Below are 25,348 nucleotides of genomic sequence, written 5' to 3'. Positions count from 1 at the left end.
ACTGGGTCTCTTCTGTTTACTTCCCACTGGTAGCCGTAACAGGATAGAACTGGTTTTTTAATGGATAAAACAAGAGCTGGGTTTGAAGGCTCTGCACACCCCGCGCAAACACGCACGACAGCTTCTCAGAGCCGTCAGCCCCGGAGCTGGGGACCCACCAGCGAACGCCGTTCCTCCTCACGCGCTGCCCGGCTGGCCGCGGAGAAATGAGAAGACGTTTTTGTAACTATAAAGAAATTTATTTGGGGATGAGACTTTTCACTACTAGAAGCCAGACTCTAAGCTGGCTCTCGGGATCTAAATCACACTTTTCTTTGGACAATAAATTTCAAGTCGCACTTACTGTCCTATTTTTCAAAAAGGAATGATGATGACCAAAAATAACCAAAACCTATTACCTAAATGTGTTAGTTTCAGCTGAAGCCATCTTCCATCAGAAACCATAGGATCTGATACAACAAAGTTCTCCCTAAGGGATGTTTATGAGTAGAGCTCAGTGCTTTGTATACTAGTACTGCTGTATTTTGTCTCGTATCAAAAAGAAAAAAAAAAAAAAAAAAGTTTAACTGCGTGTGCAGCTTCAGCTCCCAAACCACTGCCACATGCTTCACTGCTCCCCAGAGTCAGCCTCTCTTCCCTTGGGGAAAAAAAAAAAAAAAAAAAAAAATCAAACGCCCAAACCAAAGCATCACCAACGCCACGCTGGTTCAAAAGGAGCGAGTTCCTCCAAAAGGCCGACGGCGGGTTCGGGCTACTCCTTGGCATCCTGCTCCTCTCCCTCCTGGGCACCGTCTTCGCTGGCCTCCTTCTCCTCTTTGCTACGCTTGTTCTTTTTGTGCTTGTGACGCCGATGGCTCTCCCCCTCCTCGCTCTCGTGTTGCTTGCTGTGGGGGGGAAGAAAGGGGAGAAAAAAAGTGCCATCAGAGCCTGCATCGGCACAACTCTGCCCCAGGAGAGACCCAAACGCATCGACACGGGGACAGCGCTTTCATCTGCAATGAACAGGAGTCAGCTCGGAAGCGCTGAGGGCATCACGGTGCCGTTGAAAGGCTCCATCGTGTTTATCTGGGATGATCTGACAGCGCGTGTGGCTGAGCCCCAGGCCAGTTACGCAAACCGCTGGAGGCGGCTGCTTTACACCACGCGCTGCGTCAGCACACGGCCCAGGCAGGCAGCACGCTGGACGGGCTGCTCTCAGAAGGATTTTGGGGCCGTTTTTATAAGGGGCGTCTCTGCATCCCTCCCACTCCTAAGGGAGCTCAGCTGTGGGTGAGCTGAACCGCCTGGCCAAACGGCTGCTGGCTTCCAGTAATTTCCTGCCCTGTTTAATGAGCGGTTTCATAGGCTGCCACCTCTCCTCAGCACACCTCAGCCACTCTGTGGACAGCAACACCGCAGCGGCTTTGCCTGAACAAAGCGACTGTCTAATATTTAGACGGGGTCAGTGATTTCCTTCAGACCGGTCCATTTGCAGTAAGCTGGAAACCACTAAACCCTTTCATCTTCCTGCGAATGCCTTAAACAGGCTCAAATCGCCTCGGGCAGGGACTCTGACACGCGCTCGAAGTGGCCTTACACAAAAAGCGTTCCTCCGTTTGCTTTAGCTTACGGACACCGCCCATCCTACCACTTCAGGCAAGACAGAGAGATCCCCGCGTGGTGCAACAGCTGGGGCGACAGCACTGCCCCAGACCAGCCCCGACCTGTTACCTGGGGCCAGCTCTGCCTCCTGCCTGGGCCTCGCGAGACGTCAGCAGGCCACAGGAAGCCGGTACGACCCAGGGCGACAGATCAGTCTGAGAACATCACACTTCTGTGCGCAGCTAAGGCGTGTCCCCGTCAACAGCCCGCTCCAACCCTAGGCAGCTCTTACCGCCTTGAAGACTTATGCTTGCTGCTCTCCTCTTTGTCTCGGTGCCTGCGCTCTCGGTGCCGATCCTCGCGCTCCCTGCTGCGGTCTCTGCTCCTGCGGTAGTCGCGCTCGAAGTCGTAGCTGCGCTCTCGGCTGTAGTAGCGGTATCGTTCGTCGTCACTAAAGAAGAGAGAGCAGAAGTGAGGCAGAGGAACACACCACTCGTGGAGTGAAAGCCAGCAGCCGCGTTTAGCGGACTGTAGAACTCCATCCTCACCAAGAGAGCCTGTCACCTCTTGCTCTAGCAACGAGCTCTGGTGTTTGCGACGCTCCTGAAAATACCCGTAACAGTAAGCTGCTGCTGCGTATTGAGCCCGAGCTGCAACCCAACCGCAGTGCGATAACTTTCTCCATTGTTACACAGCTCACAAGCCCAAGCAGTGGAATATCACAGCTTCCTCCTGGCCTCTCAAGGCGAGGGGTTTACAAAATCTGTTCTCCGCATTTGCCAAGGGAATGCCTTAGCAGCAGGCACATGGCCAGCGTCTCAGGGCTTTTGCCCTCGCGATCCTTCTGGAATACGCCCAAGACATCCAGCTACCTTGTTCAGGAAAAACAGAAACGCGTTCCTCATCATTCTGTCTCCCGTGGTGCTGGATTTTACCTCACCACGCCACTGTCCCCGGGAACCTGTAACTGTTTTGTGTGAGTTAGACCAAGGGGCTGTTTCCTTCAACAACTCCAGTTGTGAGCGCAGCTGACACAGTCTCTCTGCTGCACCTAACGATCTGCTCAAGGCACCTCATTCGATCCACGCACAGGGGTGGGCAGGATGCACCCCAAATTCAGACACATCCCACGCTCCCCTGCCCTCTGCATTTCACAGGCCCTGTGCAACTTCTGAAAGCCAAAACCTGCAGGGTTAACAAGTCCCACTGCGGGAAACAATATCCAGCCTGAGAGAAAGGAAGTCTGAAACATCGTCCTAACGCTCACGGAAACAAGTGAGACAGACAGCCAGTATCAGTCACCCCGGAGCACTCCGGCAGTCCGGCAGACTCCACTGGGCACGACTGCCTGCCCCGCTTTGGCAGGCAGGATCTCAGAGGTCAGCACGCGGATGTGCTAACAAGGGCTCGGGAGCGCCGAGCGCAGGGCCAGGCTGCAGCGTGAGCCTGCTTAGGAAGCGTGGGAGTCTGAGCTCAAACCGCAGCAAGTCTGTCTTCTGTTCTGTTCCTCCCCCCGCCACCCACAGGGCCCACAGGCTTGTAAGGGAAAACCAGGAAAACAACATTTAAAAAAGTGAGGAAAATGTTGCCCTATTTGCTCATCCCCTGGGCCAGGAAGTTCCCCGGCAGGCAGCATCCCTGTGCTGGGAATGCGCATTCTGATCGTATTTTGAATAACTATTGATATTTCTGAGCCTAAAGCCTGCAAAACACTGACGCTGCCTGTGACAGAACAAAAAAGTGATGCGTTTAGAAAGAATCTTTGCAGCCTACCCTTCCCTTTAGCTCTCTGGATCAACACGGGGAGGCTGAGAGCCTGCTTTCCCAAGCGCTCCCAGAGCCTGAGATCACCTCAGTTCCCACCAAGGTGGCTGTCTCCAGCACGGCTCGCCGAAACGCCTGGTTAAGGATTTACATTTCACACTGACTCCTGGTGAACGGCACTCCTTGCCCGAGAGCCTCTATACGGGAGAGCTGAGCAAAGCAGGGGTGGTTTTCCCTTTGATCTGAGGCTGCATTTAGAAGAGAAGCAGCAGCTTCTACGGCCAGTGTTTCACAGTGAGCTGTGACATACCCAGGCACCAGAGAGGGGCTCTTTCATTTACTGGCCTCACGTTACAGGTGGGACAGCAAGCGTAACTGGTTCTGCTGGATTTAAACAAAAAACAGACACAGGAAATCAGCCAGTGACACTGGCTCCTAGCATGTCCTCTAGTTATTGAGCCAAAGCACCTCTCCCCTAGACATTTCAGAAAATTAAACTGGTATAATCTATAATCCCATCCCTTGACCTTCTTGTGCTCCAGGACAAGGCCAGAGATTCCTACTGGGCAGCTGAGAGCAGAAGCTGCCAAAAACCAGCACTCACTTGTTGTATTCACTGGTGGTTGGAGTGCGGTCTCTGTCTCTCTCCCTCTCCCTTTCCCGCTCGCGCTCCCGCTCCCTCTCGCGCCTCGAGCCAGAGTACTCCCAATGGCTGCTGCTGGAACTGCTCGTGCCTTTGTCCACCGTTGTCACCCAGGGCGTGTGGGACGTGGAGATGGGCGGGTAGCTGATGAAACCTGAATCTGCAGCGAGAGAGCAGAATCCTTGGTCACCTACAGCACTAACAGCTCCCTTTCTGTCCAGATGAGCCCAGAGCCACCAGCACTTCCCCATCCAGTGCTGGGGCCTGCTCAGCTGGACCAGCGAGGTCACACCTCGAGGCAGTACCAGCTGCTGAAAAGCCGCACACATGACAGCACTCCTGTTTCTCAGGAAGGCCTGGCACTGCCCACCCCGCCAACCGCCTCCTGCGGAGGAGACTGCGCGGTGCCGCCTGCGACTCTGCTCAGCACGGCGAGGAGGTGCCACTCCAAGCGCCGGTCACTGAGGAAACGGGAGAGGAGAAGGCGCTGCCAGCAGGGCTGCAACAGGGGAGAAAGGTTGGTGGAACTCTGGCACTGCCTCCTCCGTTACAAAACAAAAGGAGGCAGATGCCTGCAGGTGCCTGGAGGCAAGGAAGACGGTAACGCGGAGAAGGAGGGCATTCAAAAGCTCAAGGAGGAGATGCGAAGCTGATGGTTGTGCTTGTCCTTGAGAGCAGGGGACTAGCGGCTGGCACAGTAAGGGGCACAAGCAAGACCCCAAAGTTAAAGACCCACAATGTCCACCAGCTTAAGAAAAGCCTAAACTACCAGCCACCAGAGAACAGAGAGATAAGCAGTCTGTGTGTCATCCTCAGTGCTCACCTGCAGAGTTGTAGCCAAACGGAGGAGGCTGCCTGTTGTTGTAGCTGGCGGGCTGGCTTTGGAGAGAGAAGAGGATGAAGTTACTGACACCAGCGAGCCCTTGCAGGCACAAGTGCTGCAAGTTTACCCCATTTTTTCTGAAGCCCCGTGGAACAACATCATGGGAAATCCACAGCTTCAGTGAATCTCTCCCACTTCGCATTGCACACCTGCGTACAGGTGCAGTTGTTCTGCCACAGCTTCCGAAACACAATTGCTTGCCCTGCTTTACCCTTTCCCTTCTGTCAATCGGACAGGCTTCCCCAGAAATCACCAGTGTTTACAAAATACCTGGAGAATCTTTACAGGAAATATCTGGACTAACATAACACGCTATCAACTACTCTGTGCTAGACCCAAGCACATGCCTAGGTTTTACTGACTCCTTCCTGTGTCGTGAACGTGACAAAGGAAGGTAAACGCACAGAGGATTCCCTAGAGCTCTGCTCTCATCCCCCAGACCAGACTAAGGATTGCTAGCGCTGATTTTAGACCTAGCCTCCTCACTCCGGAGGAGCTGTACCGATGGCTCAGCCCAGGCGCGGTCTTACCCGTCCAAGGTTGGAATGAGGAGAGCCGGTGGGGGTGCCAGAGGCGGCGGGAACAGCCCTAGACACAGAAGCGTAAGTCATCACAAAGATCTCACAGCCTGCCACAAGCAAACCAGACTTCATTCCTGTTTACAGTTAAAAGCCGTTAAAGCATCTTTTGACTCTGAAGAAGGCCCTGTTTGAAATGGAGTCATTTTCCTTCAAGGTTCTATCTCCTACCAAAATTAAAACCCTACAGCTATGTTAGTTCTGTAGGGGTACGGAAAGAAAAATAAAGGAAGAACTACCTTCTAGTTGGGCTTATTCATCTTAAATGCAAGATTCGTTAAGGAGTAAACATTAACCCTTACAGTCCCGTGGAAGACAGAAAAGTCTGGTTCTTGGGGTGCAGACACATTGCAAATACAGCAAAGGTTTTACTGCTCCATTGATTAAAACGAGTAACTTTGCATCTTACAAAGCACGTAACATAGAAGTCATCTGGTTGTGTCTCTTTTTGAAGAAAGCCAGTTTTCTGAGCACATATACATTTAAAAATCAAGAGAAGACAAAGCACCGTGATGCAGAGTTGTCTGAAAGGTCTGGCACTTTAAAAATGGGCCCAACGTGAAACACATGAAGAGTTACTACACAAAAATCACAACGCAGTATCTTCAAGAAAGCAAAATTAAGGAGAAGTTTATGAAGGCCCCTTCCAAAAGTGACATAAGCCTTGGAAGCCAAAATCCTCAACCTTGACTAATCTGGAGGTGAGAAGGATGTGGCTGCTCCTAACAGAACTAAACTTGGATTCCTAATTACAAGCAACGTTACTTCTACAGGTGGTTACCTTGGCTTGACTTTGCATAAAAACTCCTCTGTTTATTATTATACAAAAAGTGGAAAAAAAAAAAAAAAAAAAAAAAAAAGACCAAACTGCTGATCCAAAGGACAAGAGTCATCTGACTAACTGCCGTCATTTACATCGAAGCTAGCAGCTCCAGGTTCCTTTGCAAGTCCATGGAGATTGAGGCAGCACAGTCAACGAAACCCTAAGAGAGTTCATCACCTCTTACAGCGAACATCAAAAACGGGTCAGGAGAACACCTCCCTAGAAGCCTCCCACTGCAGGCTGACATCTCCAGCTCTGCTAGTGGAGATCTGTGCGGCAAACAAGTTGCAAGGCATGTCTCACTCTTAGATGCTTTTCTCCCCTCGCTCCTTTTCCCAAGATCTTCCAATAAAATGCAATGCCTGGAGCATTTCAATCATAAGTGCTCGCCAAGCGCAAGGACTTCAAAGTACGACTGTCATAAGCACCTCACTCTAATGCTGGTGGATCACCCTCATCAGCATAACGAGCAGGTATTCTCCCTCACCTCCCTTTCCAAGCCAGTTACCTGAAGTGGGAATTCTTTGCAACATCCTGGTCATTTCATCCACCTCGCTCCTCCCAAACAACTTTAATTCTAAATGCGCTTGACTAGCAACCGGGCGCTGCAACGTCTACAATCAAGACCAGTTTGCATCCAGTTTCACTACAACATAGTTCTAAATCCAAGCTTACTATGAGCAGGTTCCTTCTAGTACAACAATGAAAACCAGCTCTGCAATATTATTGTACACTGAGAGGAGTAGGAGAAGTGACATTTTAACAGACACAGGAATTTCCTCCATCTGAGGTTTTCCAGCTTTCCATTTAGGAAGTCCAGGCAGAGCACAAATACGAAAGCACGGACACCAAAGCTGAGAATCAGGTCCAACACGTCTGACACACCAAGTCCACGGGGCTCTGGGTGCAGACCTTTTGCAAGCACATCAATCCAGTATACAGTTTAAAACAGAGGCAGTGACGTGACTGCACGTACGCGGTCACCCATCAGCCTTGGATTTTCAGATGTACGGCATGCAGTCAGAACTATCACTCCAAACGGTCTGCTACACAAACACCTAAACTTGTTTTGCCTGGACTAGGCAAAATTTCCAGTAGAAAAAAAGCCAAATTACAGCTAGAGGAATTTGTTCTGCTCAGTCTCTCACTCCAAATTCCTTTACAAAGCGCCGCTTTGTCACTCAGGCTTTTCCTGTGCAAATGCCATAACAAGAACTAAATATTTCAAATCTTACCAAGTGGTTTTTGCCATCTGAAGTTCTCCATTTCACTTTCTAGACTGCTCTTCAGAGACAAAACAAGACACTGCTAAGGAGGCCTACAGATTATTGTTTAGGACCAGAATACAAGATAAGCAGCTGGAGTTCAACGCTGCATTAGAGTTTATTAGCCTTAAATTAACTGTGCTCTAAAATGGGTCTTGGTGTCATCCTATCTTGCATTATGAAACCCAAATACTCAGAGAGGGCCTTCTGTGTGTGTTCCCAATCACTGCTGTTACCGGGAGCAAGTTAACACCTACCTGGGATAGGACCGGGTGGGGGCAGACCTACGGAAACAAACAAGCAAGCCAAACACGTGAGCACAACAGGCAAAGCATGTCATCTCTGTACCTCAAGCTAAACCTAAAAGCACACTTGAGAGTATATTTCACGTACCTGAGCACAACAGACCAGCAGAAAAATCGGTGCTATTAAGTAGCAGCTAGCCTACAAACTGTATCGTTTTCCCAAATGATGATCTCTTTACCTTCATATTATAATTTAAAATGCTGCTGCTCTCTTACACTGGAGAATTCCTTTTTCCTGCAGTAATAATCCTCAGATTAAAAGCCCCGATTGCATTTTGTATTCTGTATCTTCCGCATGTGGACGCAGTGCAAAATACAGGTGCTACTGCATGATGTGCCTCCTTCTCAGGGGCCTGGCTGCATCAGAAGATACGCAGACTCAGTAGGAAGTGAAGACAGAAAAATATGTCTGCACTCAACACTAGACTTTTCTAGGAGCAGCAATAATCATCCTGCAGTTGGCACAATAAAACGCACAGAAACAAACATGGAAAGACACAAATCTTGGTATTTCAAGGCATGAGCCAACCAAGAACCGACTGGGATTAGGAGGCAGTTTTTTTTGTTAGAGCTGCTGTTGCAGAATTGCAAATCCGAGCATCACCCTTGAAATATTTGGAATTGGGTACAGCCAGACAGGACCCCGAACTAAACAGCCTGCTGATCTGACACAGGACAGCAATTCCTACGTTCTTGGCTTCCTCCAGACAAACAGGAACCCACTTCTTTGAGTTCATCAATACAGCAAATGAATTGGTAGCACCCAAAGCCGCTTTCACAGAAACAAAGCCTAGAGTTTTTTTTTCAAGGAACAGTTGGAATTTTTAAGTATTCAAGGACAAATGTTGAACAGGCCGAGGAAGACACCGAACAAAGATAGGCCACGTCTAAGGACCTGTTACCTGACTGCTCGACTGTCCCATAGCACTGAACAACTAAACCTTTGATTTGCTCCAAGCCTGAGACGTCCTAACTTGCAGCCTCAGACTGCCACATCTTGCTGGGTGAACACATACCTGGAGGATGCAGGGGAGGTGGAACAGAAGTAACTGGAGGAGGAGGGTGGAGGAAGTGTGGCGGAGGTGGCCCGGCCAGCGGGGGAGGCGGTGGGCCTGCTGGTGGTGCAAACGGCTGCTGCTGAGGTGGCTGTTGGGGCTGTGATGGCTGCTGGGGCTGCTGCGGGGGTTGTGGCTTACTTCCGTGGTCTCCAAGGACCTTAGAAGGCAGAGGACCAAGAAGAGAACATTTCAATCTCTTTGCTCCTGCAGGTAGGACCTCCCTGTGCTGGCATGACGGGCAGTCTCCACCAAAACAGGCAGCACTGCGACACCTGGAAAGACCAGGCTACACTGTACCCAGGGAATAACACCTTCTGGGGAGGAAGGAAGGAAGGTTGAGCAAAGCATTAATATGCTTAGCAAGGTATCTTCTCTTAGGCAGAGCAGCAGTGAGACCAGATTCTAGCTGCAAACACAGCTGCGTAAGACAGCTGACATTTCAGTGTTATGAACACCTTTTGTTCACAGGAACTGCTACTGATACAGGCTTCAGATGAAAAGCTGCCGTATTTGAGAGTGACACAGTAGTGCTTTTTTAAAAAAAATTATTTTTAAACTGAATCTGTCTCTCCTGAGGGCAGCAAGAGGCCAAATTCTGCTCCAGATTGTGCCCACGTAGGTTAAAGGAAGACTGGGTTCATATCTGTCTGGCAAAAGCAGGTCACAGACCTGCTATTGCCAAAGGAATGATCAATACGCAGAGATCCCAAAGTGACCTGGAAATACTGGTAGCCGTGCTTGTAAGTGGCAGGAACAGCAACTATTTCCCAGCAAATTCTCTCTCTTAGGTAAACTCTTTTTTGCGCCATTGTTGGCAAAATCTAGGAAACTGACCACTAAAAAAAAAATAAACAGACCGCAAGAATACATGTAAAAACAAAACCAGGAACGGCATCTAGACAGAGGAAAGGTTCTGTATTTGGGGTTTTTTCTGTGAGTTAGGCGTGGTTGGTAGGAGGAAGGGGATTAAGAGCTGAGCTCTCAGCAGATGGTCCTCCTACTGCTTTGCAGGCACAAACAGTGACATGGGAGGCCAGGAACGCACAGACATTTTCTCAGGGTTCACCAGAAGTGCAATAAAATCAGAAATTTGTCAAGACAGTGCATTTACCTGAATTGGGTTTTCCTCAGAGGCATGCTTATCACGACGTCTTCCTTCTACTCTCCTAATTGTGCCTGCCTGGCCGCCGATCACATCAATCGTCCCACCCAGCTTCCTGGTACAAAGCAGATGCATCTTTTTAGGCTCAAAGTCATTAGAAGGAGTAGTTTTCCCCAATATTAGACAGAGTTCTCTTGTACATTTTTTTCCACCAGGAAAAAAATCTCCAGAGGCAGCTGGACGAGAGGTGAACGAGAAGTCCTTCTCCACTTTTGAGCAATTTGAGCTCTGCCGGCAGGGGCGAGTTACGGTCCCAGACACCCAGAAACACGATCCAAAGAATCACCACATCCGGGTTGTAATAACACGGATTGCACACTCTGGTTCAGAGCTGAAATCCTTTACTCACTCTAAAGATTTGAATAATCATTCCCAGATCAGGCTCAGAGAAAGCAGAGAATATTTATCAAGAGAAGCCTTTAATGCTATCAGCCCAGATTTTTCCTACTTTCTGTCCAGTCTTCCAGATGTTGCTGATACCACTGAAGTTATTTACAAATCAGAGACAGTGCTGTCTACACACCAGTGGAAATCAGTCACAGAACCCTACAGTTTTCCATGTGCTTTTATCTCCATACCCAGGTCACTCTTAGGGGAAGAACATTTTTACAGGAGCTCACTGTAAGGTCACCACAAGTAAAGGTTTGTGAGACAGAGAAGCACTCACAACTGAAGTTTAAGCCGCCCTTATCCTATATTCATGCAACAATTGATTTGTACAAGTATAGCCCCAGACATGTTTTTCTGCAGTTAGGACAGAAAAACATCAGCACTTTTCCAAATTAGACTGCAGAGCCCATGGTTTTGATGCTGCTGCAGTATACAAAGATATTTGTTCTGGTCCTGACCAAAAGCTCTGTTGCAGGAACAGAATCCTGCGTGTCAGTACTTTCAAAACCAGACTGCAAGTTAAAACGGACAAAAATACTGTGCAATTACAGTAGCATCCGCTTATTTTGCAGTCGTGTCAATTTTCAAAAAACCTCATGAGATATGCACAGAAGTTAGAAACAAACCTGAGTGATTTAACGGCACTACGAAGTGCGACAGAAATGCCATCAAAGCGCTTCAACACAAACAGACTAAGCAGAGCTTTAAAGCTTAGACCTGAAGCACATAGCCGATGCTCTTCTCAGACAAAGTGGAAAGCTGGAATGCAAGACTGATTTCTGCAAGGCAGGTATGCAAAAGGTGTAATGGGAATAAAGCAATAAACCAAAGCTCTGGCTCTTCTGGTTTCACATAGCTTTGTTTTTCAGAAGTTTTGATTTAAAAAAACCAACAACCTCATAGGGTCAAAGTGGTTTTCCCAGCAGAGGCTGCCAATCAAAATGACTCGACTGTTTTGCTTTTTCCAGCCTTGCGGATCCTCGCTCTCACTGGAGAGGGTAACTGCTCAGCACGCATCAAGCAGCGTAGCGCACAGGTTCAGAAACCAATAGCTCCTCTTATCAGCTGCCAAACACGTAATCCACTTCCACGTAAGGAGGCAAAGATTAACATCGTGGGAGTAAGAATAAGCCAAGTAAGCACAAGCAGCCAGCAGTGTAAGCCCTCAGAGCTCAGGTATTTGCCCTGAGAAATGAGACCCTTCAGCTGGGATACAGGTGTCCCTCCCTGAGCAGCATATACTGAGGACGTCACCAAGGAGAGCTAAATGGGCAGGAAGGGCTTGCACAACCTTCAGGAGAGCACTGCTGAAGATGCCAGTTAATGACAACAATAGCTTCCTGTAAAGTTTCAAAGCTTGAGGAGATTCGGATCTGGCCCAGGTGGATCCAGCTACTCCTACGAAGAACACAGTGCACCCACGCTCTGTGTGTGCATCATCTCTTACCTGTTAGGAGGAGGCCCAGCCTTCATGCGTCCTCCCACCAGAGCCAAGAAGTCTGTTTTGAATTCTGTTTTGATGATGTTGTTTTCCACTTCTTTTTCAGCATTTCCTGTTCTTCCTTGCTGAACCTATGGAAGGCAACATTTAACACACAGGTTTCACGCCCTTACTTTTAACTGAACGTAGCATCAGAGATCAACCCTCAGCAAAGGAAAAGGGCTCCCCTGAGGAACAATCACAGGGCTCTTGCAAACAAGCAACCTATTCCTCAGTCAAGGCGGCAGACATTTCTGTGACCTATACCGGCCTCAGTCTGCCGCCCAGTCTCCTGTTAGAAGTCCAGAAGTTTAACAATCTCATCTCCTTTTTCACACACTCCTTAAGTCAAAACTCTTTGGCTGAAGTTCTGATTAACACCTGTTGGCCACCCAAGGGACTTCCGTGAAGGCTGATGGCCAAAGCACAGTCTCCAAACAGAAAAGGCACCCACACAACTGTGACAGTCAACAGCCACAAGCAAAGCAGCCATGGATGCGCAGCTGCCCTCTCCACTTCTCTCACACCCACAGGATCTTCCAACCAGACACCCCTATAGCTGGGTAGCCTCAAAGTCAACTGGAAATTCACTCAAGCCTTGCTATTGTAGTGGTTCAAACCTGCCAGGCAGCTGGCAATGTCTGTTCCAAAGAGAAGATTTTTAGCAGAGACTTAATCTTTAAAGACACATTTTTGTACTTCTCATCACTGAAAGGAACACAGAACAGTCAGGCGTTAGGGTATCTTCTGCTCTTATGCTCTCATCCCTGTGATTACAAAAGCAAGTCCCAGTTTTATTGTAGCCATATGCAGGAGTAACACGTCACCTACCGTGATCTTATTTTCAGTGCTGATGGGAGGAGCAGGATCCAGTCCAAGCTGAAGTCGTCGCTGCTTTTCACAATAAGCTTTCCATGTTTCTTCATTGAATCCATAATTAAAGTAATCAGAAAGATCAGCACCTGAAAGAGGAGTAGAAGTTAACATAGGGATTCTAGTAGACTTGCATTCTCAAACTGTCCTTTAATTGCTTAAACGAAGAGTTAAGAAAACAAAAACCTTCTAGAGAGCACAGCTTGCTCTCAATTTCATTCTGTCAGAAAGACAGCTGCATCTTTTGGTGGGAAGGGGACTACAGCAGGAACAGCAGTGGAACCATTTGGGACACAGAATACCACACATATGCAGGCTGTTAAGAGACGCTTGCAAGCACTTATTCACCAATCGGATTTTTTCAGACTGGTTTCCTGCAATTGTCCAAATGAGCTGAGTGCTGGGGGGAGCACGGGAATGACAACTCCAGCGACCACCACAAAAAGTGGATGGTGCCACAGAACTGTTTTCTTGGCAGAGCTAAGCAAACACGTTCTGCTCCTGACCATCGCTGCCTTTGCTTTTTGAGAAGAGATTCTGGGACTTGCCCATTTTGTGAAACAGGGCTACAGTGGAAGTTTATCGATATGTCTCATACTACACAAGTAATTACAGTTCAGTCGCGATCCTAATGATAGCCTTCCAAGATTGCTATCTGAGTTTAGCAGTCTTCTGTGAAATGTGCCATTTCAGCAGGAGCACTTCTGAAGAAGAGACGTGGCCACAAACTGCTTGCCAAGAAAACGTAGTCGCAGAGGGACAAGCATAGCTGTAACTAACCCTATAAAGGCACACGTCACGACAGGAAGCATTACAAAGCATCTCCTAGCCCTCTGAGGTATCCCTCAAACATCCCCCTCGCAAATGTTCCCTAGACAGACCCATTCTGAGATGAGGAGCTGATACATAAGGGCTAAGCAAAGCACTTTGACCATACTGGGCTTTGATCTGTACAGTGAGGTTTAAGTTTATCTTCTAGGTAGGCTGCTCTTCCTGTTGTGCCACCCAAACATGCAAATTTCACCAACACGGACTCAGCAACATGCCATTTACATATCTATTTTATCAGACTGTATTTCAGTCCTCTATCAGTTCTTCCACACCATATTTCTCCTTCCTCTTCCTCACGTAAAGATACACCAACTTGCTGAACAATTAATTGCTGTTGTGGTTTAGCCCTCGTCATCACACAGTTTCTCGCTCGCCCTACCCCTCCCCAGCAGGATGGGGGAGAGAAATTGGGAAGAAAGGAAAACTCATGGGTTGAGATGAAGACAGTTTACTAGAATAGCAAAGGAAAACTACAATAATAACAAAATATAAGGATACTAAAAAATATACAAAGTTAATAATACACAATTTTCTCACCACCCAATGTCCAAATGACCGATACAGCCTGTCCCGAGCAGCAAGCAAGGGAGCGAGAGGGAGCCAGCAAGGCAGAGGAAATGATGCCAGCGAGCAAGCAAAAGAGATGAGATGGAAAAAATGGAAAATGGATGCCCCCCACCATGGGCAATCCCCACTTATACAGCGAGCATGACGTTTATGGCACGGAATACTCTCTCTGGCCAGCCTGGGGCAATTATTCTGTCTTTCTCCCAGCTTCCTGCATGTGCACGCGGACCTGGAAAGCCAGACAGTGTCCTTGGTCTCATTAACAACAACTCCTATCATCAGGGTGTTTATCAACATTCTCCACATCCAAAATCCAAAACACACCAGCTACTGAGAGGAAAATTAACTCCATCCCTGCCGAAACCAGGACAACTGCAAAGGATATAAACCTGAAAGGCTGTTGAGTAACAACCTACTTGCCATCTAAAATAACCTTACAGGCCACACCTCTGCAGATATCTTCCCTCTATCCATGTTTTACGGCTAGCTGCCTCCACTTCAGTCCAGGGATGTCAGCATGACCATAATGGTTTCTATGCTTTATCTTTGTTTCCATTCTAACCTATTTTCTTCCTAGCCCCCTTCTTTCTCACTTCACGGTCAAAGTGCAATCCCCTGCAGCAGAAGGGCTACGTTTCTATCATGTCTGCACTAGCTACTATTCATCAGAGTGCTTTAGTGCTGCTCTGATACCCTCAACAGGTAGTTGAGGTAGTTATTAGCACTGTCATGTACTCCGATGCCCTTCATTTCAGGTGGGCAGGAGATACCAAAACCACACCACAGACAACCTTATAAAAGCACTAGTTACTTAGCACCGCAAGAGTTCTGAAAGATAAAGTACAGGGGCTGGCAGGGAGAAGAATTATTTCTGAGAAGAGGCAAGTGAATTTTTTGCTTCAGTTAACATTTCATCATAGTACATTTTAGAAGAGCAGCACAGCAAAAATTTGCATCTCTTTGGTTCCTTTGTTTACTTTTGTATCAAATTCAGATGAAAAACAGAAGTTCATTTGTAGCATCCTACAGCTGTCATGTAAGAGTCGCTTCCGAGTAGAAATCTCCCCAGTACTAGCCAGGAAAACAAAAGAGACCGTGCACATATTAAACCTGCTGTGCAAAGTACTATTTGTCTGGACACAGTCTAGATAATATTGTTCAGAAGAAATAAGTGGGAACTGCTCACTCACAGTTACGCACCTAGGGGTAGAATCTAGCAAAGAATTAGGTAATGCAGCTTTTCCAAAAGAAAAATCCTAGCCTTTCTTGTGAAAGTAGACAGTGTTTTCCTTCCTTTTATTATTCACTGGTTTGCAGCAGAAGCATTCAACACAAAAAGGTGGCTTTCCTATCAGGAGATGTGCTCACGTGGTAATTCCCAGCATCGCTGCCCCCTGCAAGGGGTACTTTCCTGCAGAAGTGTGGACATCCCCAGGACCCAAAGGAGAAGGGTGCATGGGGATGATTCTGAGCTCCCTTTAAGGAAGTTAAATTAATAGAGTAAACGCAATCCGATTTTAGACAGATGCATGGCTTGATCAATCAGTAAATGTCACCGACTGTCCAGTCAGGCATCAGAGGCTGAGCAATATGCATTGTTCCGACTTCCCTGCTCCCTGGCAGCAACAAACGGACAGAAATCACAAGTGACATTAAAGAGAGACAACTGAAACGGCAAAAAAAATATTTACCACAAGAAACTGTGAGGCCCCACCTGGTTTCCTCCATGGTTTGTCTTCAAATGAATCTAAATCCACTTCTATAACAGGCAATCCATTGATATTCCCTGCGGCATCTAAGTCAATACCTTTGGGCTGCAACTTGGCTTTGGAGAGAGAAAAACCGTTACTACTTTTAATGCAACGCCTTTAATCTGCTAATTTGCTGAGAAAATTACTCCAGTCAAAAAATGAAGTGCTACTGTGAATTCACTCCTGGCTTCGTAGCACGTAGGTAACCACAATCAACTTTCAAATAAAAACTGCTTCAGTCACTCTATAAACAAACAGCCAGGGTATACAGCACTTGCAACTGAGCAGCAGAGAAGCAAATTCAACCCAGATTGGTACTACAGACAAACAGAGTAAATTATTAGAGCATGCATTAAATTTATCCCAAATTTAAAAAAAAAAAAATATTTTTTTTTTTCCCCAGGCAAAGGATTTATTTTTCCCCTCCCAAGATACACACATTTTCTCCTAACAAGAGACCTTTTCAGAATCAGTCTTAAGTGACTGTGTACTAACTCTTGTCAGCAAAAATCTGTCAGGAGCAGAATCTTCACAGGGAATTTGTTTTTAGTTTCTCAATCAGAAGATAAGTAATTTACATAAAGAAATTAATGGAAGGAAGTATATGAAGTCTATGACAGTACGGTCTCACATATGAAGAAGTTCAGAATCCAGGTCTCTAAACCGAACGGCAGGGAAAATTTCATCTGCAGAAATATGCACAGCTGATACTCAACGCCAAAGCAGTCTGTTTCTTTTAATACCTTACACTGCAAGTAGCTCAGTACACTGACCATAAAGTTAAAGGCCTTCTCCAAGCAATTTAAAATGTTTGGCCCCAGTATAACAATACAGTTTGGAAATACTCTAGTTTTTTACTATAAAAGTAATAATCAATGTATTTTTTTCCTAGTTTAAATAGAATTATGATCAGGTTCTTCAGTGATGGGTAATTAAATAATTTCACTGCACCCTGTACCCTCAGACTGTCCTAGGGGCGCTCATCTTTAGGAAACACACTTACTATTCCTAGTTTAAATAAGATGCACTAAGTTTATATCCTTCTAACAGAGACCAAGATTCCCAGCTGCTCCAGCTGGGTAAGTCAGGTAAGTGAAATATTGCGAAAGGTGAAAGATAAAAACAGCAGCAATACCTGAAGCAGATGCTCCATAGCCTCTACCCGTTTTTAAGTTTAGATTCATAGGAGTTCCCCTATGTGGAAAAGAATCACTGCATTGGTATTGGAACAAATTACTTGGTGGAAGATTTTCATGCAAAATATATTAAAGTTCTGACATCCTTCACAAGATGCTTAGTTCACGCGGGTTTATTCATGCCTCTCTACGATTTTTAGTGCTAAGTCTCAACACCATAAAAGTGAATTTGCCACATAAGTTTGTCCAGCCCTACAGAAATGCAAACACACCTGGTGACCCACAACAGAACACAGAGGATTGCCTTGAACGCGAAGGGAAAGGTTATTTCAAGGAGTGCTAGTTACTATTCTGCCCAGGAACGTACTTATTATTTAAACAGAACTGAACAGCCCGGAAATCACAGCTGCGCATAGATCACAGCAGGAGGAGAGAAGGGTAGAAGCAGATTTGGAAAAGGATGTCTGCAATATCTAGTGAGCTGCTAACGGATGGAGCGTTGCTGTTCAGAGTAACCCATCAGTCTGAAACCACCTCTACAACAAGAGAGGGAAATTATCCATAAAGGGGAAAAATTAGAATATGCTGCAAAGCACATAGAAATTATTTCCTTAAGAGGAAGGATGCTAGCAGCAAGCAAAAATGCTGTCTTATTATTTTTATTCAATGCAAATTAGGTAGAATTTTAAGTCAGTGATGTAATTTCCTGACTCGCAAATTCAGCCTCATCATTTCCAAAACATGAAAAATCAGACAGCTGACAATCAGTAAATTCACAGCTTATGCAAATTCTTATCCATACAGATTTTGGTTCCTGAAGTTTTCACAGATGATGAGTTAAATGCAACTTCCTATCTTTGATTGTGCCTGACGAAGCATAGTAATTATTTGGTTAATTTTCCAACAGCAGACCCATGCGTTACCATTCCTATTTTACAGATGGATTCTCCAACAAGCAAGTGCAGGACAGAGCTGCCCACCAGCTTCTAATGCCATTGCGGTGTTCCAGCCATTACTGCCGTGTCTCCCAAACAACAGATCAGCTCTCATCCCCACTTTCAATCCCAATCGACACGCTAGAGCTACCTCAGATCAAAAATCGACGCCGTAATCGGCAATACATACATGTATGATGGTGCTCCCGTCTTAATGTTGCCAATAGTAACTTTCACGTCATCATCATCGCTGTCGCTATCACTGTCATCTTCATCATCTTCACCACTTGGAAGGGCCTAGCAACAATAAAAGCACACAGGAGTTCATCAATACATAAAACCGATAAATCCCCCTGGACAGTAAGTCACATCTTACAAAGCTTGTATGATGAAGGACTATTGGAAAGAATAATCCTGATACAAAGACATAATTTTTTACTGCACTCCAACCCTATACAAAGTTGTCATTGGAGGCAAGAACCGTGGAAGTAACCAGCCTTCAACATAAACGGACAGGTGCCCACCAAGAAACTGCAACTTTGAAGATGTGACCCTACAGGAGAATCACCGTAAGATTTCTGAAGGTGGGGAAGGTTTAGCTTGGTTCTAAGAACTTCATGTTCCACTGTTCCTCTCTCCTACTCTTTCTGAAAGAACTAGAGCTTTTTCTGATGCATCTTCTTCATGGGTCTATGGTGAAAGTATGCAATTACAAATAAAAATCACCAAAATACATTCACCAGGCTTCACCTAAAAATCTTGGAGTAAATATTCTCTCACTACAACTTCCATGGCAGAAAGCTGCTGAGCAGCTCAGCTTGGTTTATTTCACACAATCAGTCCCCAAGTCGCTTAACTTTACGTAAGAACTTTACAGCTGCTGATTCGACTCCAGTGCAGCACCACTGCTGTGGCACAAAAGCAAAGGAAGTCTTCCAGATGTCCAGCAGCGCAGATCTGCAAGATGCATGAGCTGAATTAACACCTCACCGCTACAAAAGGGTACGAGGAAGGTGTTCCTAACCCTCTCTCCTTTCCACAGCACACAGGTTTGTCAGAACTCTGCGTGAGCCCTCTTGACACACCACAGAGGCAGAAAATAAACACTCCTACGGTACAAATGTAACGTATAAGGCAGTACCAGCATCTTCACACATCTTTACATCCATGAATACTGAGAAGCACCAAGATAACTCTGTCTACCATTTGCAGTTGAACACGTACATGTTGTGACATCTCTCGGTCTTCGTTGCCGACAGGCCGGTTCTCCTGAGGAGCATCTTGCAAAGGATGAGAAGATTCTGCGTGTCTAGTAAACATGACAGATAAGAGAAAATGGACAAGTCCAATCTAGAGGTTCACCTATAAACATCTCTAAAGCACTCGTCCAGGTGACTTTCACATAATGGCTTTATTCACGTAGCGTGTTTATTCTGCTGGCAGTTAGCTCAGCTGTAGGACAAAAAATTAATCATCCTTGCTTGGCTTTGCTTTTGTTGGAAAGAATCAGTTTAGTGCTTCTGAAGAAGCACCAAACAGACAGCACGGCTGCCTAGCCATGAATACATAACTGGCAGCTAGAACAGCTTTCAGCTTTGGTTTAGCACAATCACAATAGATGGAAATAAGACCATAACAAGCAAAACTTCACCCTGTTCTTAAGGATGCTAATAATTATACATATATTTAGTAAGCAGTAAGGGCATCTGTGCCATGGAAATTAAGTTATTTTAGGGTTTCTACAAATAGCTTACATTAATGAGTAGTTAAAACTCAAAGAAGAAAAGACAGATAATTATCCACTCAGTCTTCCCATTCACTACAAATTAGTCCTAATGGCAACAATGGTCAGGTTCAGATTCACCTCCAATTAACGAGTTTGTAAAAATGTTCACATTGCTTATTCCATTAGCCAGGCAAGAAAGTCAAATACACATGCTAGGAAGGAGTATGCTAAGTTTTAGAAAACTAAAATACAAGAGAGAGCATTTTTCTCTTATGTCATAGGTAAAATCTAGTAGAACTTCAAAATAATTCTGGCTTTTCCAAAGACGCAATTAGAACAGCCCAGGCCCAGGCAACCCAATTCTCCACTGGTACTTTGCAGAAACATTGCATTAATTTTAAACCCTGTGTCAGACAATAAACATACACAAGATTATTTACACATAACACCTAACAGAATCCAAACACTGGTCAGATTAAAGCCATTTCAGAGGTGGCAGGAAAGGAGACACCAAACAGGGAAGCCAGAAGATCACACTAACACAACTCAGAAAGCAGTTACTGAGCATAAAAAAAAACCAAAAAACAAATAAACAAGAACAATTTGAGCAGTTATTGAAGCTCCCATATTAGAAAAGCCCCATATACACAGAAATTCAACAATCAAGGCAAGATCAAAAAGAAGGGATGAAGGTTCAGCAGCTAACCAAGGAAGCACAAGTCCCATTTGCACCAAGTTCCTGAGGTGACAGTGGAAGACGCTTTAAGTTATTAAAAGCAGCCAAGATGTCTACGGGAAAATCAGCCTCTACAAGTATTTCAAAGTTGCAGACACGGGCTATCACTTAAGGACCAAAAGATGGAGAAAACTTCACAGATGGCTCAAAAACCTTTCGCATTTTGTTTACCAGTTCCAAGCAACTCATAACATTGACCTCAACCCCCAAATTTTTTTAAGAATCCAAGATGACTGAATTAAGGAAGAGCGACAAGTATTACCTTCAGCTTCAAGTCACGTGAAGTATCTGTGGGTGTGCATTAAAATTTATGAATCGGAGTTCAAATAAACATTCGCTAAGTAACAGTTATTCCCTAACCTGTTTGCTTCCCAGGAAGGAACAATCTGACAGGTCCACAGCCATCATCTGCATGCAAAAAAACGTCGCAGAACTTAAAATTTCCCCAGAATGCCGCCTTAACTCCACGTACTGCCGATGTAACGGCATCCTGCACAGCCTGCTGGTATTTACGCATCCTTTAGGCTAAGGAATGTTAACGGATACTGTATGCTGCACTGCACTCATTTCTGCTTCATGCGTAGAGACAAATACTCTAGACAAGCCAGCAATGTGCCCCTGGAGCTGCAGCCGTCAACAACATAGAAAACAAAGAGTCATTTTTTTTTAAAACACCCCACAGCTCTTCATTTAGGAAGATTCTCATTGTGCAACAAAGAAAAGGAAAAAAATTCCCAAAAGAGGGGGGAAAAAAAAAGAAAAAAAAAAAAAAGAGCACGCACTACCACTAACACTTTTCCTTCATGCATCTTGCAGTTATTGGAGACAGCTGCTGGAAATTCAGATTTTTAATCCTACTTGTAAAGCAAAACTACATTCAGATGAAAGCGATAAGGAACAATAGATTTATGCAAGGTAGCAGTAAATTTCTATCTAAACTAAAAGTTGTTCCTTCTCACAAAGCTCATTTAATATTTTTAGGTAACGATTTACCAAGTCTGCCTAAAACTTGTTTTCATACAAGTACTCATATTCCCTAAGCACAGGACACTTACTACAGAAGTGGGATAGTATCCGTAAGAATCTCAGAAATTCCAGATACTGAATTCACAATGACACTTCAGGACAATAAATACTAAACTGAATTTTTGAAGGTGCTGAGCACACGAAGTCCAGTGAAGACCAAGTCTTCTGAAGACCACATTACACTTAAAACCAGCAGGCAGTATTTCTGCCGAGACCAAACTCTGCTGGTGCAAAACACACGGCTAGAAATACAGGGGAGCTATGATCGAGGACAGACAATACTTTCCATATGCAGGAAGCAAAACTGATTGAGTTGTCCCCAACGCTTTTATCTGAAAGTCTTACCCAAGCCACATACTTCATAGCTCTCGCATGATTTCTTGATTTGATCATGTCAAGATTTTAACCTAGGCTCAAGGTTTTTAGTTTTTCCAGGCTAAAGCACAGGCCACAGTTTCACCAACGCCAGGCCAGCACAAAGGCCAATCCTCAAGGCACCATTTTTCCCAGGGAATTAAACTGGAAAACAGAAGCGATTTAAAACTAATTGGTGGTGGGGAAAGGATTAAAATTTTGTTTTAATTCAAATCAGTTAACTAACCCAGTTCATGTTCCAAATCCTCGAATGCCGTGCCAGCTGAAGCGTGGCGGCTGGGGATGACCCCACGGGATGGGAAATGGATGAGCTGCTGTTTCTGGCAACAGCACTGGTCTAAAGCATTCACGAAGCTATGCCTAACGCGGCTCGAACTTCTTTGCAGCACATGTTGTTATAACGAATAAACAGTCTCTGGACTCACCCAGAAATTGGTCCATCTTCTTGCTTACCAGTGGTGTCATCTGCAAAAACAATAATAATAATAAAGGAAGAAAAATTATTCAAGTGAAAGAAAAAAAGCTGAATTTCAGGACAAAACGTATCACAGCTACAAAAATGCCCAGTGGTGCCAATGTACTTCTAGACCCAATGTTGTCTTTTTAACAAACTTCAACTAGAAACAGAGCAACTGAACAACAAACAAAACCTATCTGCAGAAGTGAAGTCTCACACTGCTGACAGAGAACAAAATTGAAAACACACATCCAATGTCTCAGAGCAGGAGTAAAGGCAAACAGCACGTAAAGAACTGAAGTCAGCTGTGAAGGTCTTCATACAGATTTTTAACATTCCAGGGAAGAAAAAAGGTAAAAGCATTCACTCGGAAAGTCTAAGAGGAGGACAAAGAAGTTTAAATAAAGCCCTGTGCTTTTTCCTAGACACACACACTCCTCAGTCCCCTGGTACCCCAAGGGTTCACCTGCATCAATCAGGTTAGTAAGATCTGGGTGATTAGGAAACTGAAATTGTAACAAAGCATCACGGTGTTGTTAAAAGGCCAATACCCCCCGCCCCATCCCCCCAAAAAGGCGGCTAAGGCGCCCGTCCCCCAGGGGCAGGCTGGGCCGGGGAACCGCCGGCCCCCTCCCCAGCGCACCGGGCAGAGGCGGGACCCCCCCCATCCCCGCCCCGTGCCGGCCCGTGAGGCGGGATCGGGGGAGATGCTGGGGGCCGGCCGGGCGCTTTGCGCTGCCCCCCCCCCGCCCCAAACCCCCTCCGGCCCTGGAGCTCGGCGGTACCTACCCCCGTAGAGCCAGTGCTCCTCGTCCTCCTCCGCCTCCAGCGGCGCCGCGCCCGGCACGGCGCCAGCCGCCGGCGGCTCCAGCTCGGTGGCCATGGCCGCCGGGCCGCGGGGCTGAGGGGAGCGGGGCGCCCCGAGCTGCCCGCCCTCCCCCGCGCCCGCAGCAGGAGGAGGAGGAGGCGGAGGCGGCGGAGGAGAAACGGCGGCGGCGGCGGCCGGGGCCCCGCTAGGCTCCCGCCGGGGCCTGCGGCGAGGCGCGCATCCGCTGCGGTCGGCACGGGGCGGGGATGTCCGCAGCCGCCGGGCCGGGCCGCGCCGAGGCCGCCTGCCTAACGCGCCGCCATTGCTCTTTCTTTGGCTCCTGAGGGGGGAGAGGGAGGCGCGGAGGAGGGCGAGGCCCCCCCGGCGCGGGAGCGGCGACCGCCGCCGGGCCTTAGCGCCGCCCGGTACAAAAGGCGCCGCGCAGCGGGCCCCGGGCTACTGCCGCGGCGCAGGACGGGCCGGCGGGAGCGCATGCGCGGTGGTAAGGCGCATGCGCTGAGAGGAGCAGCGGCGGGCGGGAAGAGAGGGCGGGAGCGGGGCACCGGGGCCTCGGCGGGAAGGGGCTCGCTCGGGCGGCGGGGGCCGAGGAGCGGGGGCGGCTGCACTGGTCGCTGCCCCACGCCGGGCAGCTGAACGGGCAGGTTTCCATCTTCCTGTCAGACTCCAGCCTTGAAGTTTCACAGTCACTAACACCCAAATCAGTCATTCTTTCATCTTTACATCACAACTGTCACCAACAGGATCCGGTGCAGTGCTCTGCGGCCGCAGCCCTCCTAAGACTCACACACCACAGGCTCGGTTTAACACTAGCGAGCCAAGCACCTGTGTTTTACAACAGCACTGTCTGGCAGCATAGGCATCACATTTAGACTTTCTAAGATATCAAAATTTTCTTTCACAATTACTCTGGTGAGACTGAGACTCCAGAGCATTCCAGCTACTGAAATGAGCTCAACGCATGGAGCAGAAGAGCACAAACTGCCATTATGGCCCTTAAGCCCAAAACTCATGGGCTCAAGGAGTCCAGCAGAATTTCCAAAGAGGACTTTCAAAGTGACTGGGGACAAGTACTGCTGCTGTTTGTGTTCATTTCACAAGTCCTCGCAGCTGCTCTGTCCGTACAGCAGTATTCACAAAGCAGTTGGCGATACGATGAAAGAGTTCAATACTTTTAAAGTGGGATTTACTGACACATTTCTGGCTTTGCAGGTTGTAAGTGAATTTCACATATTACACCCTCAAGACATAACGTTTATTCTGCAATTCAAAGCCAGCTGGTAGCTTCTGCTTTAGAGTAGCTATACCAGTTAGCATCACCTTCTCTCAGTTTCAAAGCTCTTAATTCCATAAGTACTACAGGGAAACTTACAGCAATGATTTTCAGCACTACTCAACGATACCCAAAATTATGAAGAATCATAGAGCAAGTTACCTTTTCTGTGCATTCAATGACAAAAAAAAAAAAAAAAAGCTGCATTAAAAAGTTACCTTGCAAGCATCTCTTCTCTTTGTGGTTCAAGTGTGGCTAGGAGGATCTATTCCTCCTCCCTGTCCCCTGCTTTCTGCTACAGGTGGAAATAAACGCTGAACAAACACTCATCGTAGCAATTGGAACAGGAATTCAACAAATGTTCCACAGGACCCCCAAAGGATATTGAGAGTCAACCCGGAGTTAATCTGCCTTCAGATTAACTCACACAGAGGGGGAAAACTGCCACTTGTACGAAGAGCCTTAGCAGCAGCCAACAACTCTTGTTGCCTACTAACGCATTTCACAGTAGTTAGTGGTTTGTTTTTTTTTTTTTTACGTTGTTCCAAAACACTTGAACCTTACAAACACTTGAAAGTTATCTTAAAAAAAAAAAACAAAAAACCCAAAGGAATTAAATTAGATTTGAAAGGAACTTATCTGTACTTTGATGGAAATAGCAGTTCAGATAATAGATTTCTTAGTTTTCAGTTGGCAGCTTTGCACTTCATAATGTAGCTCACATCAAGATGCGGACTGACCCTCTGTGGCTACAGATTTCTCTATCCAATAGACTGTCATTTTATTGTCAAAATAAATTTGTCTCTGATGAAGGATGAAGTATTCAGTTATGTACAAAACTACTATGAAACTAAGTTCATGAGCTGCCCCATGCTCTTTTGAGAGGAGACTAACATTTCATCTT

The 25,348-nt window shown here is 46.5% G+C and overlaps 1 protein-coding gene across 1 annotated transcript; it reads right to left on the bottom strand.

The window, feature by feature from the left end:
• Nucleotides 1-217: 217 nt before the first annotated feature.
• On the bottom strand, nucleotides 218-23,593 carry LOC104476104 (uncharacterized). The gene is made up of 16 exons (XM_086756502.1): nucleotides 23,135-23,593; nucleotides 22,314-22,353; nucleotides 19,250-19,334; nucleotides 18,216-18,322; nucleotides 17,090-17,148; nucleotides 15,918-16,028; nucleotides 12,764-12,894; nucleotides 11,900-12,024; nucleotides 10,012-10,117; nucleotides 8,859-9,057; nucleotides 7,795-7,821; nucleotides 5,402-5,459; nucleotides 4,812-4,867; nucleotides 3,950-4,148; nucleotides 1,874-2,032; nucleotides 218-884 (listed from the first exon to the last, which is right to left on the bottom strand). The coding sequence occupies exons 1-16, from the start codon at nucleotides 23,226-23,228 to the stop codon at nucleotides 752-754; spliced, it is 1,689 nt and encodes a 562-aa protein (XP_086612628.1). The 5' UTR covers nucleotides 23,229-23,593; the 3' UTR covers nucleotides 218-751.
• Between the last annotated feature and the right edge of the window lie 1,755 nt (nucleotides 23,594-25,348).

Source organism: Chlamydotis macqueenii, chromosome 11, assembly GCF_036417535.1.
Source record: "Chlamydotis macqueenii isolate bChlMac1 chromosome 11, bChlMac1.mat, whole genome shotgun sequence".
Taxonomy (NCBI): Eukaryota; Metazoa; Chordata; class Aves; order Otidiformes; family Otididae; genus Chlamydotis; species Chlamydotis macqueenii.
This window is presented reverse-complemented; position numbering and strand designations above follow the sequence as displayed.

Coding starts and splice junctions, on each gene's coding strand:
- LOC104476104 (XM_086756502.1), bottom strand. CDS start 23,228: ATGGCCACCGAGCTGGAGCCGCCGGCGGCTGGCGCCGTGCCGGGCGCG. Junction 12,025..12,763: donor GCACTGAAAATAAGATCACG/GTAGGTGACGTG, acceptor TGCCTTCCATAG/GTTCAGCAAGGAAGAACAGG. Junction 5,460..7,794: donor CCCACCCGGTCCTATCCCAG/GTAGGTGTTAAC, acceptor TTCTGTGTCTAG/GGCTGTTCCCGCCGCCTCTG.